This window comes from Coregonus lavaretus, assembly GCF_964263955.1.
Source record: "Coregonus lavaretus genome assembly, chromosome: 6".
NCBI classification, from domain to species: Eukaryota; Metazoa; Chordata; class Actinopteri; order Salmoniformes; family Salmonidae; genus Coregonus; species Coregonus lavaretus.
Window position 1 is genome coordinate 64,235,624 of NC_139993.1, and position 22,288 is coordinate 64,257,911.

Sequence of the window (22,288 nt, forward strand, 5' to 3'; positions counted from 1 at the left end):
GTAACCGACCGTTATGAATGAAGACAGTTATGAATGATATTATTATAATTATACAATGTTGTAATCAGGCAACAAATGAGATGAGTGGGCAACTTGTCGTTCCGAAGTCAGTTCATTTTCTCTTGCTTCAGCTCAAAGCCAGACACCATTTGTTTTCAAGACATTTTGCATAGCTTTTTTTACATGGTTGTGTCACATTACGTCATCAACCCTGGGAATATTTCAGTTGAAGCTTGCATCGATTCATGCTTCAAAATGTGTACAAACAAAGTATGCATCTAGAACTGCCCTCTGTGCTCTGTTTCCCATACTGCCCTCTGTTTCATATGTTCATACGCTGACTGTTCCCGTGCTCCAATTTGCATGCTTGGAGCACGGTAGTATGCATATTGGGAAACACCCATTGTCTTTCCCAAATCACACTGCCCCATCGCTACTGAGACTGGTGTGTTTTAAAGATACTCTATGCAGAAATCGCCCCGCCATTTCCTGGTTGTTAAAATTCTAATTTCAGTTTGTGACAGAACAAGCAAGTACAGTGCCTTTCGGAAAGTTTTAAGACCCCTTGACTTTTTCAGTTACAGCCTTATTCTTAAATGGATTAAATAAAAAACATTTTCCTCAGCAATCTACACACAATACCCCATAATGACAATGCAAAAACTGGTTTTTAGAAATGTTTGCCAATTTATTATAAAAACTAAAATATGTTATTTACATAAGTATTCAGACCCTTTGCTATGAGACTCGAAATTGAGGTCAGGTGCATCCTGTTTCCATTGATCATCCTTGAGATGTTTCTAAAACTTGATTGGAGTCCACCTGTGGTAAATTCAATTGATTGGACATGATTTGGAAAGGTACACACCTGTCTATATAAGGTTCCACAGTTGACAGTGCATATCAGAGCAAAAACCAAGCCATGAGGTCAAAGGAATTGTCTGTAGATCTCCGAGACAGGATTGTGTCGAGGCACAGATCTGGGGAAGGGTACCAAAACATTTCTGCGGCATTGAAGGTCCCCAAGAACACAGTGGCATCCATCATTCTTAAATGAAAGTAGTTTGGAACCACCAAGACTCTTCCTAGAGCTGGCCACCCGGCCAAACTGAGCAATCAGGGGAAAAGGGCCTTGGTCAGGGAGGTGACCAAGAACCCGATGGTAACTCTGACAGAGCTCCAGAGTTCCTCTGTAGAGATGGGAGAACCTTCCAGAAGGACAACCATCTCTACAGCACTCCACCAGTCAGGCCTTTATGGTAGAGTGGCCAGACGGAAGCCACTCCTCAGTAAAAGGCACATGACAGCCCACTTGGAGTTTGCAAAAAGGCACCTAAAGACTCTCAGACCATGAGAAACAGGATTCTCTGGTCTGATGAAACCAAGATTGAACACTTTGGCCTGAATGCCAAGTGTCACGTATGGAGGAAACCTGGCACCATCCTTACGGTGAAGCATGGTGGTGGCAGCATCATGCTGTGGGGATGTTTTTCAGCGGCAGGGACTGGGAGACTAGTCAGGATCGAGGGAGAGATGAACGGATCAAAGTACAGAGCGATCCTTGATGAAAACCTGCTCCAGAGCGCTCAGGACCTCAGACTGGGGCGACGGTTCACCTTCCAACAGGACAACGACCCTAAGCACACAGCCAAGACAACACAGGAGTGGCTTCGGGACAAGTCTGTGAATGTCCTTGAGTGGCCCAGCCAGAGGGGTGGCTGAGGCTGGGGGCTAAGGGTTGGCCGGGCAGGGGCTAAGGGTTGGTAAGGGGTAGCCGGGGCTGAGGGAGGGAGGGAGGGAGGGAGGGGGGAGGGGGGGGGGGGTAGCTGGGGATAGGGGCTAACCAGGGCTGGGGGTAACCAGGGCTGGGGGTAACCAGGGCTGGGGTTAAGGCGTAGCCGGGGCTGGGGTAAGGGGTGGATGGGGGTAAAGTCTGTAAGGCCCAGATAAGGCAGTGACTGACCGAGAGAGGTGAGAGGTGAGAGGTGGAAGCTGAGGAATGTAAAGCTGTTTTGCTAGAGAGATCCACACATTACTCCTGAGGAATTCTCCCACTACCATGGTCTTGTTTTCCCCTAACCCTGGTCTACGTTCCAAATGACACCCTATTGCCTACAGAGTGCACTGCCTTGGACCAGGCTGGGCTCCAAGCTAACATTTTCCAGCCCATGATTTGGTTCACCAAATGTTGTTTTGCGCCGTCACACAATGGACAAAATGAATATAATCTTCTAAAGTCATTCAGAGCTTTGATAAAACGTGTAGTAGACTTCTGAGATGGTGTTCAAGAAATAAGCCGTTTCATCTTTTCATGTTGTGATTTCAAAATATTTTAATGTGCAACCTAAGCCAGTGATTGTCATGCATTTGTGTTGACAATTGAGCTAATTCTGTACTTTTAAAATAGGGCTCCAGAATTATTATTGATGACACTGCCTGCATCTCTATGTGCACTAATATAAAAGTCTACTTTATTTGCGGCTAATTCACCACCCGAGTAAATGGGAACTCAAAACACATTAGCTAGATCGCTGACTCCAAACATAATACCCACTGCTAGTATTAATCTAATGGTATTAATCTAACGGTACATTCAATGTCCTAAAAAACTTTGCAGTTGTGGCCTACCGCCCCAATGAGGGCCTATGCAATCTCAATGGCCAATGTGCATTTTGCACGCTCTGTATCTCAAAGCCATATGAAATACAGTATATTGGTTGTAAAATAGTTGCTATTGAGATTAATATTGATAGCTGTATTTCTCCCCCCCCCCCCCCCCCCCCCCCCCCCAATTGGATTTGAAAATGTTATACAATCAGAAGACTTGTTTTTGTTTGTGGCTCGCTGGACACGGCAGTAGGCCCCACTAAGAGGTACAGGGGCAGGCAGACATTTTCATTACAGCAATCATGAGGATAATGTACTTTACTGTTGGACCGTGTGTGTGTGTGTGTGTGAGAGAGAATTCAACCCCTTTTTTAGCGCAAGCCTAAATAAGTTCAGGAGCAAAATGTACCTTAAAATGTGCTTAACAAGTCACATAATAAGTTGCATGGACTCACTCTGTGTGCAATAATAGTGTTTAACATGATTTATTTGAATGACTACCTCCTCTCTGTACTCCACACATTATCTGGACGGTCCCTCAGTCGAGCAGTGAATTTCAAACACAGATTCAACCACAAAGACCAGGGAGGTTTTCCAATGCCTCGCACAGAAGGTCACCTATTGGTAGCAGACATTGACTATCGCTTTGAGCATGGTGACGTTATTAATGACACTTTGGATCACAGTTTCCCGGTAATAGAAAACAAATACAAAACAGGATCAATAAAATTGGCGTCTACCAATTGTCCGGGAGAAAGAAAAAATCCCATTGCAAAATAATGCTTTTTTATCCCTTTTCATTAATGGAATTACCCGTTGATGGAAATACATTTGACCGGTCTTACTTATCGGTCTATAGGGCAATTTGCATAATTTAGTGGAGTTAAATTGGTGCATGTGTACAGCATATTCGTTAAGTGTCTTATTTATCACACGCATACAGATACAGAGCCTTTGAGCAGAAAATCTGTCGGCATCTCAAACAGCAACTGAATATACAACGGAAGACGGGCATCATCAGCACACCACTTTGCAATGAGCTGGAGGCGGTATGCATTTTGAAAACGTATACTTAATTTTCCAAACTTTTTAAAACATATTATATGAGGCATGTCTTACCTTGCTTCAAAGTAGCCTAGCCAAAATCAGACCATATCGATGGAGGCAATTATTTTATATCAACTTTATTTCGTTGTCCTGTAGCCAAAAGCACAATCCTAGTCATATTAGCATCCCATGCTAGTTGTTGCATATCAGATCTCCCCTCTTTCTAAATTTCTACCAGATATTTTCATCTGTCACATGAAACCGCTCTCATGTGCATTACAGAACCTACCAGTAGGCGTAGCCTTGTGCGCATTGCTGCGCTTCTAATGTGAAAAAATTAAGCTAAACTTTCTGATCTGTTGCATCATAATTAATGCTTTTTAACGTTTTTATTTTATGTAGCCGAGGCCTACTGGTTGTATGAATTTGGGATCCATCATCCCACAACTGTCCCAGAGTCTTTTTGGAATAGGCAATTTATTTTCTCGAAAAGCTGACCAATATAATAGGTAAACTGTTGGGGGATAGTAGATTGACATAGGCTAGTGATTTTGCTGTTTGTTACTTCGTATTGTTGGCTGAGGAAAAGTACATCTGGACAGTTTTCTAACATCTTCAAAGTGCACATCAGAATTCGGTAAGAAGTGACTGTACATCATTGCATCCTCGACATTCATGTTCTGTTAATATGAATTACCATAATCTAAATGTGATTTTATTTCATTCTGAGCACCCCGTGGGTGGACGCCGTAATCAGGTTATGCACTCAATGCATATGGGTCGGGTAAATTTCTCTCAAATGTCCGGTATATTAAAATGCTGCCGGTCAAATTAATTTCCTAATGTAAACCCTGCTTTGGATGGTGTATAAATACACCCAGTCTCTACAAACATACAGGCGTCCTTCCTAACTCAGTTGCCGGAGAGGAAGGAAACCGCTCAGGGATTTCACCATGAGGCCAATAGTGACTTTAAAACAGTTACAGAGTTTAATGGCTGTGAATAGGAGAAAACTGAGGATGGATCAACAGCGTTGTAGTTACTCCACAATACTAACCTAATTGACTGAGTGAAAAGAAGGAAGCCTGTACAGAATAAAAATATTCCAAACATGCATCCTCTTTGCAGTAAGGCACTCAAGTAATACTGCAAAAGATGTGGCAAAGACATGAACTTTGTCCTGAATACAAAGCATTATACTTGGGGCAAATCCCGACACAACACATCACTGAGTACCACTCTTCATATTTTCAAGCATAGTGGTGGCTGTATCATGTTATGGGTATGCTTGTCATCAGTAAGGACTATGGAGTTCTTTTAGGATAAAAATAAACAGAAAATAGAGCAAAGCACGGGCAAAATCCTGGAGGAAAACCTGGTTGTCTGTTTTCCAACATACACTGGGAGACATTCACCTTTTTAAGCAGGACAATAACCTAAAACACAAGGCCAAATATATACACTGGAGTTGCTTACCAAGACGACATTGAATGTTCCTGAGCCGCCTAGTTAAACCGGCTTGAAAATCTATGGCAAGACATGAAAATGGCTGTCTAGCAATGATCAACAACCAACGTGACAAAACTTGTAGAATTTTCAAAATAATAATTTGCAAATATTGCGCAATACAGGTGTGCAAATCTCTAGGAGACTTAGCCGGAAAGACTCACACCTGTAATCCCTGCCAAAGGTGGTCCTCTGTAGCTCAGCTGGTAGAGCACGGCGCTTGTAACGCCAAGGTAGTGGGTTCGATCCCCGGGACCACCCATACACAAAAATGTATGCACGCATGACTGTAAGTCGCTTTGGATAAAAGCGTCTGCTAAATGGCTTATTATTATTATTATTATTATTATTATTATTAAAGGTGATTCTAACGTGTATTGACTCAGGGGTGTGAATACTTATCAGATACTTCTGTATTTCATTTTCACACAAAAAAATCTAAAGTTTCTAAACATGTTTTCACTTTGTCATTATGGGGTATTGTGTGAAGATGAGTGGGAGGGGATTTTTTATATATATATATATATATATATATATATATATATATATATATATATATATATATATATATATATATATATATATAATAATCTTTTTTTATGTTTAGCACATAATTTAATTTAAAGCATTAAGGTGTCTGTAATAGAATAAATGTAGTAAAACAAATGTAGACGTTAATAAATGCATTTCTATAGCTTCCACATTTATTTTATATAATGGTGGGGGAGTACCAAAATGGACCCACTTTGGCTTCAAAACAGCCATCTAGTGTATTTACAGAATAAGACACTGGTAGCAGCTAGAAGTGAGAGATCTTTAATCAATGCAAAATGAGTTAAATGAAGTTAGCTAAATGAGAAGGAGTAGGCTACAACGAGCAAGCATCAGGTAGGCTGTTTAATCCGAATGGAGTTGTTGTAGACAAGGACTGGGAGCGCTGCAACGTAGCCAGATGTTAGCTAGTTGGCTAGCTAGGCTAATTGAAGCTATATCAGCAAGATTCTTTTATATAGATTTTATATAATAAAGGCAGATGGGATGATGATAAGTTTGTCAACCTTTTCTCTCTCCCTCACGAGTCTCACACATCACCGGCCCATCCCCACACCATCTCTCCCGCAGGCTGTGCGGCGAACAAGTGTCCAAGTTTTAAAAAAACAAACGCATTTTCCCACTATCCGGATATCCATTAATTTTTTTTTTTTAATGAATTATTCAAAGAGTGACATTATTTCAAATGCCTGTGTTTGTGTCACTCTTTCAGGTCTGTATGTTGCACTAACCGTGTGTGTGTGTGGTTGTGTGTGGTTGTGTGGTTGTGTGTTTTGCAGGTCTGGATGCAGAGCTGTACTATGTGAGAGATGACGTGGTGAATCACTACGCTCTCTCCTTCATCTTGCCTGTACCCAGCGAGACCAACAGCCTACACTTTACCTGGAAATCCAAGGATAAGGTACACACTCACGCGCACAAAAACACACACACACACACACACACACATATACATACACACACACACACACACACACACACACACACATATACACACACACATATACACACACACACATACACATACACACACACACACACACAAACACACATATACACACACACACACACACACACCCTTCTCTCCTCTCCTCTCCTACAGGTTGATTACAGGATGGGTTTCCATGTAGACAACCCTGCAGCTATGAACCAACCACAGAGCAACATCTCTACCCAGGGGGAGGTGCCTCGCACAGCCTCAGGTCTGTCAACCAATCACCACTTCCCATCCTCCTCTGGTATTATGAAAGTTATACATCTTCTGTATTATAAAATTATGTATTCATATTCAGTAGAGCCAGCTAAAATTGATTTGAGTTTTTATAAAGCCTGCTTTACAGTACAGTAACTAGACCCCCCCCCCCCAGACCTAGCAACACAGGGGAACCCAGTGTAATCTCTCTCTCTCTCTCTCTCTCTCTCTCTCTCTCTCTCTCTCTCTTTCTTTCTCTCTCTCTCTCTCTCTCTCTCGCGCTGTCTCTCTCTCTCTCGCGCTGTCTCTCTCTCTCTCTGTGTGGGTGTAGTGTTCAGAGTGGACCTGTTCTGCTCAGGGAAGGTGGATGGAGAGGCGGTCCTGACGGTACAGCTCAACCTCACCATCCACTCCAACAACTTCACAGTCCTCAACTTCAAGAGGAGGAAGATGTGTCACAAACGTAAGGCTCCTCTTCCTGTCAGTCAGGGCTGGCACAGTAACCGTGTAACCGACGATTATGGATGGAGACAGTTAATAAAATAACTGTTTTAATACATTAATAAATATATCCTATATACGCAATAGCAGTAGTGTACATTTAATGATTATTATAAACTGTTTTTCTACCTTAATCCGTCAAACTGTGTCCATCTCCTCCCTCCAACGTGCTCCTCCCTCTGATGCTGTAACGCCATCTGTGTCTCTACGGATGCTGTAACACCACCTGTGTCTCTACTGATGCTGTAACGCCATCTGTGTCTCTACGGATGCTGTAACGCCATCTGTGTCTCTACTGATGCTGTAACGCCACCTGTGTCTCTACTGATGCTGTAACGCCATCTGTGTCTCTACTGATGCTGTAACGCCACCTGTGTCTCTACGGATGCTGTAACGCCATCTGTGTCTCTACGGATGCTGTAACGCCACCTGTGTCTCTACTGATGCTGTAACGCCATCACCACATATCTATCTTCTCCCACTGCCGGCCACCGGGCTAGTGAGTGGAAAATGCCAACCGGATGCTTCATATGGAATGTCTGGCTCCTTGTTCTGTCTGTGCTGCAATTGCATGACCACTGCATGATAGACTTGTTTACTGTGGTTGCTAGGCAATGCAAATAAACGACCTACTGCAGGGCTTGATGTTAACAGGGGACAAAAAAATAAATTAAAGTTGGCCAAGAAAAATATAGATTTAAGTTGTCCGAAAGGTCAAGTGAAAAAAAAAAAAAAAATCACACACAAATCACAATATCAAACAATTACTCCGATCAGAGAGGCCAACATTGGAATAATATTAAAATCTATTTTTCATGTAGCCTGCAAAAATAGAAAGTGTAGGTGAATTGGCTACAGCCTCATGTCCAAACCGATGCTGACATGCATGAGGGAGGCGCCAGAAAATGGAGCCAAACTTTAATGACTTTTTAATTAGATGAATTTAGGCTAAACACCAGTCATGTTTGACAAATATAATGAAGGATAATTTAACATCTAAAGGCTTGACTCTGTCGACATGGGCTACTAGAGTCACGGTTCATTCAGATCAAATGGTCACAAGACCGGAGAGTGAAGAACATTGCCTGTTGCACATCACCCACCTTGAATCTGAGCGGAGGCGGTCAGCATTTTGAAACTATTTCATTATTTAGTCTTAAGATGTTATTAGCTCAGTTGGTAGAGCATGGCGTTTGCAATGCCAGGGTTGTGGGTTCGTTTCCCACGGGGGGGCCAGTATAAAAAAAATATAAAAAAACATTTAAAAAAAAAACATGTATGCACTCACTAACTGTAAGTCGCTCTGGATAAGAGCGTCTGCTAAATGACTTTTAAAAAAATAACCATGTTGGGAGGGGGTGGGTGGGGGGTGTGGTAGGGGGTGGGTGCCGGAGGGGGTGGGTGCCAAGCTGACAGATGGAATTGTTTTAAGATGGTCAAACTATGGATAATTTATCTATTTGATTTTGAATTTTAGGACCCCTTTAGGTATAAAAAAAAAAGGGATTTGATAAAATATAGATTTTGGCCTTTACTACTGTGGCCCATTGAAACGTATTGAATAACACCTTCATAAATGGCAAAAAGGACAGGTTACCTTCAGACGAGTCCCGTGACACTTGTGGAGGTCCTAAAGCAAAAACGGGGAACACCATCGTGTTCGTGAGAATCTCCCCTTTCCGACGCTACCAATCAGAAGTTGGCACATTGACGGTACCGACTTCAGACGACTTTCCTGACACTTTAAGCTAAACGGTCTGATCTGTTGCATCAGCCTCATTGCTTTTTATCAAATGTTTATGTGCAGTGGTTGTATGCATTTTGGATCTATTGTCCCGGAAATGTCCCAGAGTCTGTTTTCAACCATAGACATGATTTTTATTGTGCCAGGGACAACCTTAATGTTGAGCCCTGGAGGTAATTATTTTATGAAGACAGTATTTGGTTGTAATTGTGATGTTGCAATATTTTATAGGCTACCATTGGTGGCCAACCATCCTTCAAGAGAGCCTTAAAGGGGCAGTGTTGTATTTTGAGACAGGCTTGAATAGGCAGAGTGTAGCCTACATGTGTTTTCTGATTCTCTATGGTAAATACACATTTTATTTTCTAATGTGGTTCCTTGCATCATACAATTATGTACAAATTGTGTTGGGGGGATAAATGACTTGAGCATTTGGACAAGTAAAAAATCTGTCCTACTTGTCCAAAGGACAAGTGGCTAAAAAAGTGAATGTCAAGTCCTGTATTGCTGCTCCTGGAAGCCCTGTATTGCTGCTCCTGGAAGCCCTGTATTGCTGCTCCTGGAAGCCCTGTATTGCTGCTCCTGGAAGCCCTGTATTGCTGCTCCTGGAAGCCCTGTATTGCTGCTCCTGGAAGCCCTGTATTGCTGCTCCTGGAAGCCCTGTATTGCTGCTCCTGGAAGCCCTGTATTGCTGCTCCTGGAAGCCCTGTATTGCTGCTCCTGGAAGCCCTGTACTGCTGCTCCTGGGAAGCCCTGTACTGCTGCTCCTGGAAGCCCTGTACTGCTGCTCCTGGAAGCCCTGTATTGCTGCTCCTGGAAGCCCTGTATTGCTGCTCCTGGAAGCTGCGCAGCAGACAGAGATGAGAGGAGAAAATGGTGCTCCTTCATTTTGCCATTCAAACTGTTATGACGGTGACCGGGGACATTTTTTTTCCTGACAAATAACCACAACCCAGAACTCCATGACTATCACAGCCCTACTATCAGTGTTAGTCCTGTGTTTGGGTGCAGTGTGTGTGTTTTGAGGCCCAGTTCCTCTCCTCTTTAATGAGGTAGGGGTGTGTGTCAGCACCTTGGTATGGTTCTCCCTCAGGCAGCTATAGCAGTGCTGAGTTGATGTGAGGGTTATGTTGAGGGAAAGGGTGTTTTGTCTTAAGCTCTGCTGCTACTATTTTTAAACCCCACTAGATAATTACACGCACACGCTCTTGTAATGGCCCACAGCCTACTTGTCATTTGCTTGCTTAGAGGAAACTGACAATAAATCTAATAAATCTGCCCGGACGGCTTATTTTTAAGCACATGAATCAAATCAGCCACCTGAGGAGGATGGTGTTTGTATGCCCCTCTCTCTCTCCCTCTGCCCAATATACCATGTTGTAAAATGGTGTCTGTCTGTCCAGGACTGTTAAGCAGCTGGCTATTTCCAAGTTGTATCACATCTTGGTACATGCTTAGTTTGTGTCAATCAGTGTGGCTACAGCCTTGTCTAGCAGACCTCCTGCGTTACCTCTCCATCCTTATCTATCCGTTAATGTTTTACTGTTTCCTGTCCTAACTCTTTCTTCCTCCTCCTGTGTATCTCTAACAGGAATGCATTCTGATCCCAAGATTCCTCCGGTCTCCAACAACAAGACCATTCAGAGACCAGAGAGTAAGTAGGTCAATATATCATACATCATATATCCTGTCCCCTAAAGCAGCTCCATATAGACATACATCATATATCCTGTCCCCTAAAGCAGCTCCATATATCATACATCATATATCCTGTCCCCTAAAGCAGCTCCATATAGACATACATCATATATCCTGTCCTCTAAAGCAGCTCCATATATCATACATCATATATCCTGTCCCCTAAAGCAGCTCCATATAGACATACATCATATATCCTGTCCCCTAAAGCAGCTCCATATATCATACATCATATATCCTGTCCCCTAAACCAGCTCCATATATCATACATCATATATCCTGTCCTCTAAAGCAGCTCCATATATCATACATCATATATCCTGTCCCCTAAAGCAGCTCCATATAGACATACATCATATATCCTGTCCCCTAAAGCAGCTCCATATATCATACATCATATATCCTGTCCCCTAAAGCAGCTCCATATAGACATACATCATATATCCTGTCCCCTAAAGCAGCTCCATATATCATACATCATATATCCTGTCCTCTAAAGCAGCTCCATATATCATACATCATATATCCTGTCCCCTAAAGCAGCTCCATACACCCTCTAGTAAAGTCCTTTTGCCCACCTAGACTAGGATGTTACAGTGGACAGACTCTGCTCAGACTAAGTAGCAGTACACAACTACGGAGTTAAATATGGAACACAATGAATTGTAAAACTCTTTTTAGCTCAAACCCTGTAGGAGCCTCTCGTAAGAATCTGACAGTTCTGTTCTAAAGGCAAATGGCTCTTGGTGATCATTTCCTTCATCGTTAGTTCTACAGGAATCCTCTTTTTAAGACCACACGTCTGCTGTAGGATGTATACAGCCATGCAGTGCAATAACCCCCCCCCCCCCACTCCTCCACCTCTCCAGTCATCTGCTATAGACTCTGCCACAGCAAGGCCGTGTAACAAGAGTATGATACTAGACCTAGAGGGAGATGTGTTTGTCCTTTTCAAACTCTCTCTGATGCCCCCCCCCCCCCCCCCCCCCCTTTTTTATGATTATTTGTGTATAGTATTGTACTTTTTAAACATTTACTGCACTGCTGGAGCTAGAAACACAAGCATTTCACTTCACCTGCTTTAACATCTGCTAATCTGTGTACGCGACAAATACAATTTTATTTGATGAATTGATTTGACACCCTTTAAACCCCCCTGTGCTACTTTTGAGATCCCTCTTTCAAAGTCACTGAGATCTCTTCTAGCCATGGTAGCAAACATAATTATAAATGACCCTAAGGATGATGGGATGTTAACCGCTTAATTAACTCAGGAACCACACCTGTGTGGAAGCACCTGCTTTCAATATACTTTGTATCCCTCATTTACTCAAGTGGTTCCTTTACTTTGGCAGTTACCTTTATTTGACCAGTCTGTTGACCTTGGATCCTCTCCTCCAGATGGAGTATCCATCCCTACCACCTCTACCAGGGCGTTCTATATCAGTGTTGTGCTGTCTGTCTCTTTCTGACCTCTGACCCTCTCTCTCCTCCAGATGGAGTATCCATCCCTACCACCTCTACCAGGGTGTTCTCTATCAGTGCTGTCTGTCTGTCTCTTTCTGACCTCTGACTCTCTCTCTCCTCCAGATGGAGTATCCATCCCTACCACCTCTACCAGAGTCTTCTATATCAGTGCTGTCTGTCTGTCTCTTTCTGACCTCTGACCCTCTCTCTCCTCCAGATGGAGTATCCATCCCTACCACCTCTACCAGAGTCTTCTATATCAGTGCTGTCTGTCTGTCTCTTTCTGACCTCTGACCCTCTCTCTCCTCCAGATGGAGTATCCATCCCTACCACCTCTACCAGAGTCTTCTATATCAGTGTTGTGCTGTCTGTCTCTTTCTGACCTCTGACTCTCTCTCTCCTCCAGATGGAGTATCCATCCCTACCACCTCTACCAGGGTGTTCTCTATCAGTGTTGTGCTGTCTGTCTCTTTCTGACCTCTGACCCTCTCTCTCCTCCAGATGGAGTATCCATCCCTACCACCTCTACCAGAGTCTTCTATATCAGTGCTGTCTGTCTGTCTCTTTCTGACCTCTGACTCTCTCTCTCCTCCAGATGGAGTATCCATCCCTACCACCTCTACCAGGGTGTTCTCTATCAGTGTTGTGCTGTCTCTCTTTCTGACCTCTGACCCTCTCTCTCCTCCAGATGGAGTATCCATCCCTACCACCTCTACCAGAGTCTTCTATATCAGTGCTGTCTGTCTCTTTCTGACCTCTGACTCTCTCTCTCCTCCAGATGGAGTATCCATCCCTACCACCTCTACCAGGGTGTTCTCTATCAGTGTTGTGCTGTCTGTCTCTTTCTGACCTCTGACCCTCTCTCTCCTCCAGATGGAGTATCCATCCCTACCACCTCTACCAGAGTCTTCTATATCAGTGCTGTCTGTCTGTCTCTTTCTGACCTCTGACTCTCTCTCTCCTCCAGATGGAGTATCCATCCCTACCACCTCTACCAGGGTGTTCTATATCAGTGCTGTCTGTCTCTCTTTCTGACCTCTGACTCTCTCTCTCCTCCAGATGGAGTATCCATCCCTACCACCTCTACCAGGGTGTTCTCTATCAGTGTTGTGCTGTCTCTCTTTCTGACCTCTGACCCTCTCTCTCCTCCAGATGGAGTATCCATCCCTACCACCTCTACCAGAGTCTTCTATATCAGTGCTGTCTGTCTCTTTCTGACCTCTGACTCTCTCTCTCCTCCAGATGGAGTATCCATCCCTACCACCTCTACCAGAGTCTTCTATATCAGTGTTGTGCTGTCTGTCTCTTTCTGACCTCTGACTCTCTCTCTCCTCCAGATGGAGTATCCATCCCTACCACCTCTACCAGAGTCTTCTATATCAGTGTTGGGGTCTGCTGTGCTGTCATCTTCCTGGTAGCCATCGTCCTGGCTGTTATGCATTTACACAGCATGAAGAGAGTAGAACTGGATGACAGGTCAGTACCTGGGGACCCTAAGGAGGATCAATAAAGTTGTATGGAATTGAATTCTCACACAGCGTGCTGTCCCTTTTTTAGACTGGGGTGCGTCCATTCATCCTGTGTTCCCCTAACCTTCTCACTTCAACTGATCTCCGTTTACAGTGCCCTCCGTCAAATGTTTTATTTTGGCTCTATACTTTGAAAGTTTGGATTTGAAATCAAACATAGTCCTCCCATTTTCAGGAGACCAAAAGTATTGGGACAAATTCACATAGGTGTAGTAAAAAGTGAAGTATTTGTTCCAATAAGCTTCTAAATGAATGTGGATGCTACCATGATTACGGATAACCGTGAATAATGATGAGTGAGAAAGTCAGATGCACAAATATCCTACCCCCCCGTTATTGTAATGGTGAGAACTTTTCTTTTGTTGTTATTTACAATAAAAGTGACTCCAAAATGACACAGGACATTATTTACAATTTCACTTCTATTGGGCACAAAATAATCTGAAACGCAACCAAAACAAACAGCAAATACATCCAACAAATGTGTAGAGTCACGAGCGTGATGTAGTCATTGCGTGCTACGAATACGGAACCAAATACTTGTTACTACTTGAATACACATACAAGTTAATTTGTCCCAATACGTTTGGTCCTCTAAAATGTGTGTGTGTGGGGGGGGGGGTACTATGTACAAAAAGTGCTGTAATTTCTAAACGGTTCACCTGATATGGATGAAAATACCCACGAATTAAAGCTGACAGTCTGCACTTTAACCTCACAGTCATTGTTTGATTTTAAAATCCAAACTATTGGGAGTATAGAGCCAAAATAAGAAAAAAATGCATCACTGTCACAATAATTACAGAGGGCACTGTATTTGGTGACTGAACACACACACACCAGGGTTTCCTTTAGCCCGTAATTCAATAAATGAAAAGCCGATAAGTAAGATTGTTGCCGGCCAAATTGACTGGGCGAAAAAACAAAAAAACAATCCCATTGCAAAATAATGCTTTTTATCAATTGATGGAAATAAGTCGATGGAAATACATTTGACCGTCAAGCTTATTGTGTGTGTGTGTGTGTGTGTGTAGGTTAATTTGCATAATTCTGTGGCATGAAATTGGCACGTGTTGTCGTTAGTCAACATGTATCTTATTAACCACCCATACACACAAATGTATGCACGCATGACTGTATGTCGCTTTGGATAAAAGCGTCTGCTAAGTGGCTTAATATTATTATTATTATTATTATTATTATTATTATTATTATTATTATCACATGCGCACAGCATACAGAGCCTATTTTGATCTGAATATCACCTCTGCACTAGAGCTCCAGCTGCCAGCTCCGCAGTTCGTTGCTGCTGGAGTGAAATTATTATTATTCTAAATGCAATTGTGTGTTTAACTGTTTTGATGGCCTAGATTTAAAAAGAGCTACTATTTATTTATTTTTCTCGACTGCCAGCCTAATTGAAGCCATTCAAGGCTTAGCGCGTTACCCACCACTTTGCAATGTGAGCTGGAGGCTTTTTGCTTTTTGAAAACTGATACTTCATTCTTTACTTCATATTAATTGTCTTTAACTTGCTTCAAAATGTGGCCAAAATCCGACCATTGAAACGTGGAGGCAATTGTTTTATAAAGACTTCATCTATGCAATGGAAACCGGCATTTCTCTCCTGTTCTATTGGTTTTCATATCAACTTTCATTCGCTGTCCAGAAGCCAAAGGAACAATCCCAGTCATATTAGCATCCCATCCTAGTTGTTGCATCTTTAGATTCCTCCTCTTTCTTTCTAAGTTTTTTTAATGGAGATTTTCATCTGTCAGCCGTTGAACCGCTCGCATCAGGTGCGCCGTTTAGAATGGTGTTTTCACGCAAAACTGCTTCGTTACTTGAGTTGCATGTTCTGTTAAGATGACCGTGGGTGGACGCCCGAATGGGTCACCCCCCCGATGCATACGGTCTGGTAAATTTCTCAAATGGTCCATAAATAAAAAATCTTCCCGGTCACGTTGTCTGGCACCGGAAACCCTGACACACACACACACACACACACACACACACTCCTGACAACACCCAGGCCAGTCTTTATTTAACAATCCAGCCAAACCTAATTGGAGGAAATCTAAGTCATGAGAACCAGCACACTACACACTACACACACACACACACACACGACACACACACACACGACACACACACACACACTACACACACACACTACACACACACACACACCAGTGGAACCACAGCCCTGGTTAGGCCTGTGCCTCACTGCATTTACCCAGGGTTGTGTTCATTTAAGCATCAAATGTAAGAAAACTAACTCAAAAACAGTGAGGGACTACCTTAACTTGTCCAATAAGAAACAGTCATTTTCGGTTTCTGTTGCAAAACGCTTTGCTACGTTTTGCTAGGATGTGCGCTAATGAATACGTTTTATTTTGTTATATTTACTATGTTAGCTGTTTCCTATGCCATTGTCTCTACTGCAGTAGCATATTGATGTCTACACACAGTGCATCATAAGCCAGCACAGCTTTTAATATCTCCATAGATATGTGCTTTAGATGGGTTAGAACAAGTTGAAACCTGCACAATGGTTATAAAGAGGATATTCATCTGTATTATTTCAGTTATCGGAAGGACCCACATTAACAAGGCTTCTCAGTGCTGATCAGTCATAATGTAGATGACAGGATGACCTGATCCTAGATCACCATTCCTACTCACAAGTATGGATGTGGTCTGAATTAGATTTCCAACAACAGGATTTTCAGGTTCACTACTTTTTATAGATTTCTACCACCGATTCCATCTTGGTAGGTTCATATCAGTCAGTCTCAGTGTTATCTCAGGCCATTGTTGATATGAATCATCCGTTTCTCTCGCTCTTGAATAAATTCTCACATACTCCCACAGCCAGCCAGGAATCTATCTAATTCAATATTTGAGATAAATCGAGTTGCTTTAATGCTGTTTATTAGGGTTGGTTTGATTGAATCAGTCTGCTGTTGGTGAGGATGTGAACAGACAGACCCTCCTGGTATTCTAAATGGGAAGATGCTAAACAGGATTTCTTAGTGGCGTGTTGTACAGCAGTGATGGGTTCTCTCTCTGTTAAAGTCTGGTTTGAGACCTAGCAGGACAGAACAGGCTGCCCCAGGACGATGTCATAGGGTGCCTGGCCAGGTGGCCAATAGGAGCAGAGCAGGTGTTTTTTAACTGAAAAATGACTTTATATAATGATGTTAGAGACGTGTGTTGTGAAGTTGCTTTCTTCCTCGTTCCTGAGTACGGTTCTCATCCCCTCTCTCCTCCCCTCCTTCCTGAGTACGGTTCTCATCCCCTCTCTCCTCTCCTCCTTCCTGAGTACGGTTCTCATCCCCTCTCTCCTCTCCTCCTTCCTGAGTACGGTTCTCATCCCCTCTCTCCTCTCCTCCTTCCTGAGTACGGTTCTCATCCCCTCTCTCCTCTCCTCCTCTGTGTTCCAGTGTCTCGGACAGCGGTAGTTCCCAGGGCCTGTCCCAGCCGTCCACCCAGACTACCCAGTACCTGAGAGCTGACACACCTAACAACGCCACCCCTGTCACCAGTAAGACACATGCAAACGCGCGCACGCAAACACACACACACACGCAAACACACACACACGCAAACACACACACACACACGCAAACACACACACACACGCAAACACACACACACACACACGCAAACACACACACGCGCAAACACACACACACGCGCAAACACACACACACACGCGCAAACACACGCGCAAACACACACACACGCAAACGCACACACACACACACACACACATACAAGCACACACAAGAAACAGTAAGACACTTCGACGACTCTACACCCCCATCTACACTCACACAGAAAATAACAGCAAGCTTATCCAAGAACATCTTATCATATTCAACTTCCAAGGTGCCGTAACTAACAGGTTCTGACAATGTCCTGGTCCAGCCAGTTGTTTGCAGTGAGTCCTCAGCGTCTGTGTGCTGTGTGGCATTGCTAAATCCTGTCTCTTTTGACACTTACTTGCATTACTTTGGTATTTTCTTATGCCATGGACTGATGGTCACAAACATTCTTTACTTTAACGATAGGATCTGTGTCCTTGTTGAATACACACACACCTTCTGATGCCGGCACCATGATAAGATTAGAATCATGGAGTTAGAATACTAGAATGGACATGAACCTTCTCATGATGGGATAAAGGTCAGCCATTTTGGTCAGGGAGTTGGTCAACCATGGATTGCCAGTGCTGTGAAAAATAATGAATTTGAAGAATGTATCTGTATGTTTGTTAGCTAGCTAGCTAGTTTTAGAGGAATTATTTTATATACATTTTTCAAATTAACTGCCAATATGTCAACATTACATTCAAACAATGCAGTCAATCCACAGCAATACACTGGCTGAAATCAGTTGATAGGACTTAGACAAGTTGTAAATGCAACAAGTACTGATATTGTATCATATAATAGCACTCACAGCTGTCTGTTTTACAAATATTCTAGAGGCTATTTATACAGAACATTTGTATGAAACCAATATAAACTGTATTTATAATTATAAGACAATATTTTAGGTTACAATTCGTTTACACGATTTCTGATATATCACAGGATTCTGCCTCTAATGCTATTCATTCCAATTAGACTGGTTTGGATTTGTCCCTGACCAATATGGCTGCAATTTCCTTGCCTGGCTAGCCATCCACATCGCTCTGGCCAACTGACATTTCTTCCCCACGATGAGTCTGGGTTTGCTTCCCTCCCCGGCGATTTCTAGAACGCAAACACATTCTGACCGTTCTGATTGGACCCAGAAACGGATGGGCTGGGCCAGAGTTGGCCTCCATGATGATGACGTTCTCAACTTTTGATACTCTGATTTGTTAGAGACCATCCAATCGTTGGTCAATTTTGTACAACGTCCCTAATTTTTAAGTCGCACAAATTACTTCTAGGATGGCAGTCTCAGACTGAATATACACTGATCAAAAATATAAACGCAACATGTAAAGTGTTAGTCCCATGTTTCATGAGCTGAAATAAAAGTTCCCAGAAATTTTCCAGACGTACAAAAAGCTTATTTCTCTCAAATTTTGTGCACGAATGTGTTTACATCCCTGTTAGTGAGCATTTCTCCTTTGCCAAGATAAACCATCCACCTGACAGGTGTGGCATATCAAGAAGCTGATTAAACAGCATGATCATTACACAGGTGCACCTTGTGCTGGGGACAATAAAAGGCCACTCTAAAATGTGCAGTTCTGTCACACAATACAATGCCACAGATGTTTTGAGGGAGCGTGCAGTTTGGCATGCTGACTGCAGGAATGTCCACCAGAGCTGTTGCCAGAGAATGTAATGTTAATTTCACTACCATAAGCTGCCTCCAACGTCGTTTTAGAGAATTTGGCAGTACGTCCATCCGGCCTCACAACCGCAGACCACGAGTAACCACGCCAGCCCAGGACCTCCACATCCGGCTTCTTCACCTGCGGGATCGTCTGAGACCAGCCACCCAGACAGCTGATGAAACTGAGGAGTATTTCTGTCTATAATAAAGCCCTTTTGTGGGGGCAAAAACTAATTCTGATTGCCCACCCATGGCTGCGCCCCTGCCCAGTCATGTGAAATCCATAGATTAGGGCCTAATGAATTTATTTCAATTGACAGATTTTCCTTATATGAACTGTAACTGAAATTGTTGCATGATGCGTTTTATATTTTTGTTCAGTGTATGTAGCGATCAATAGAGGAATTAAATTCAAGGCCATTCTGAAACTGAGGGTTTATAAGAAATAGCCCCTGTAGTAATTTAATAGGATCTATATGGTATATGTCTATATTATCTGTAGGAACTATGCTTGTGTGGGATGTGGATCTACACTGAATGTACAAAACATTAGAAACACTGTCCTAATATTGAGTTGCACCCCCTTTTGCCCTCAGAACAGCCTCAATTCGTCGGGGCATGGACTCTACAAGGTGTCGAAAGCGTTCCACAGGGATGCTGGCCCATGTTGACTCCAATACTTTCCCACAGTAGTGTCAAGTTGGCTGGATGTCCTTTTGGTGGTGGACCATTCTTGGTACACACTGGAAACTGTTGAGCGTGGAAAAACCCGGGAGCGTTGCAGTTCTTGACACACTCAAACCGTTGTGCCTGGCACCTACTACGATACCCCGATCAAAGGCACTTCAATATTTTGTCTTGGCACACATACACACTACTGGTCAAAAGTTTGGACACATCTACTCATTCAAGGGTTTTTCTTTATTTTTACTATTTTCTACATTCTACATAGTGAAAACATCAAACCTATGAAATAACACATATGGAATCATGTAGTAACCAAAAAGGTGTTAAACAAATCAAAATCTATTTTATATTTGAGATTCTTCAAATAGCCACCCTTTGCCTTGATGACAGCTTTGCACACTCTTGGCATTCTCTGGCTTGTACTGTACACAATTCATGTCTCAATTGTCTCAATGCTTAAAAATCCTTATTTAACCTGTCTCCTCCCCTTCATCTACACTGATTTGAAGTGGATTTAACAGGTGACATCAATAAGGGATCATAGCTTTCACCTGGATTCACCTGGTCAGTCTATGTCATGGAAAGAGCAGGTATTCTTAATGTTTTTCTTGAAATCAAATAGAGCCAACTAAAGGCGTTAACCCTCCACATCTCTCAAGACAGCTGGAGCACCTGGGCCAGCCACTCTTAAACACCTGACTAATGAGATGACAAGCCAGCACAGGTGTGACACATACTGACTAACACCAATCGGTGCGCCCAACTTGCTAACGTCCAACCTCGAAATATAAATGGAAAAACCAAAGCCTGTAACACCTTCCCCCTAAAGACAACAAATATATTCTATATATGTTTGCGCACAAACAGAAAACAACTTCCATTTCACAACATGATCAACTTAAATGGGTCACAGTCACACGTCCGTCCGTCTGTCTTGATGTGCACCCTGGTGAAAAGTAGTGCACTACAGTGCATTCAGGAAGTATTCAGACCCCTTCCCCTTTTCCACATTACAGCCTTCTTCTAAAATGGATTAAATAAAAATATCATACTTCTACACACAATACCCCATAATGACAAAGTGAAAACAGATTTTATAGAAATGTTTGCAAATTTATACAAAATAAAAAACAGAAACCTTATTTACATAAGTATTCAGACCCTTTGCTATGAGACTTGAAATTGAGCTCAGGTGCATCCTGTTTCTATTGATCATCCTTGAAATGTTTCTACAACTTGATTGGAGTCCACCTGTGGTAAATTCAATTGATTGGACATGATTTGGAAAGGCACACACCTGTCTATATAAGGTCCCACAGTTGACAGTGCATGTCAGAGCAAAAACCAAGCCATGAGGTCGAAGGAATTCTCCGTAGAGCTCCGAGACAGGATTGTGTCGAGGCACAGATCTGGGGAAGGGTACCAAAACATTTCTGCAGCATTGAAGGTCCCCAAGAACACAGTGGCCTCCATCATTCTTAAATGGAAGGAGTTTGGAATCACCAAGACTCTTCCTAGAGCAGGGCGCCCGGCCAAACTGAGCAATCGGGGGAAAAGGGCCTTGGTCAGGGAGGTGACCAAGAACCCGATGGTCACTCTGACAGAGCTCTAGAGTTCATCTGTGGAGATGGGAGAACCTTCCAGAAGGACAACCATCTCTGCAGCACTCCACCAATCAGGCCTTTATGGTAGAGTGGCCAGACGGAAGCCACTCAGTAAAAGGCACATGACAGCCCACTTGGAGTTTGCAAAAAGGCACCTAAAGACTCTCAGACCATGAGAAACAAGATTCTCCGGTCTGATGAAACCAACATTGAACACTTTGGCCTGAATGCCAAGCGTCACATTTGGAGGAAACCTAGCACCATCGTTTCGGTGAAGCATGGTGGTGGCAGTATCATGCTGTGGGGATGTTTTTCAGCAGCAGGGACTGGGAGACTAGTCAGGATCGAGGGAAAGGTGAACGGCGCAAAGTACAGAGAGATCCTTGATGAAAACCTGCGCCAGAGCGCTCAGGACCTCAGACTGGGGCGACGGTTCACCTTCCAACAGGATAATGACCCTAAGCACACAGCCAAGACAACAGTCTCTGATTGTCCTTGAATGGCCCAGCCAGAGTCCGGACTTGAACCCGATCGAACATCTCTGGAGAGACCTGAAAATAGCTGTGCAGCAACACTCCCCATTCAACCTGACAGCGCTTGAGAGGATCTGCAGAGAAGAATGGGAGAAACTCCCCAAATACAGGTGTGCCAAGCTTGTAGCGTCATACCCAAGAAGACTTGAGGCTGTAATCGCTGCCAAAGGCGCTTCAACAAAGTACTGAGCAAAGGGTCTGAATACTTATGTAAATGTAATATTTCAGTTTTTTATTTTTAATAATGTCTAAACCTGTTTTTGCTTCGTCATTATGGGGTA

At 43.1% G+C, this 22,288-nt stretch overlaps 1 protein-coding gene across 3 annotated transcripts in view; it reads left to right on the top strand.

The window, feature by feature from the left end:
* Positions 1-22,288, top strand: part of LOC311131266 (tyrosine-protein kinase RYK-like) — a 96,679-nt gene that overhangs the window by 25,889 nt on the left and 48,502 nt on the right. For 2 of the 3 annotated variants that reach the window (XM_084164135.1, XM_084164136.1), the window contains exons 2-7: positions 6,492-6,613; positions 6,815-6,914; positions 7,236-7,367; positions 10,741-10,803; positions 13,652-13,790; positions 17,290-17,390. In XM_084164135.1, the coding sequence (XP_084020261.1) occupies positions 6,492-6,613; positions 6,815-6,914; positions 7,236-7,367; positions 10,741-10,803; positions 13,652-13,790; positions 17,290-17,390 (657 nt within the window). Of the gene's footprint in view, positions 1-6,491; positions 6,614-6,814; positions 6,951-7,235; positions 7,368-10,740; positions 10,804-13,651; positions 13,791-17,289; positions 17,391-22,288 lie in introns of all 3 variants that reach the window. The other variant, XM_084164134.1, reaches the window with a different exon arrangement.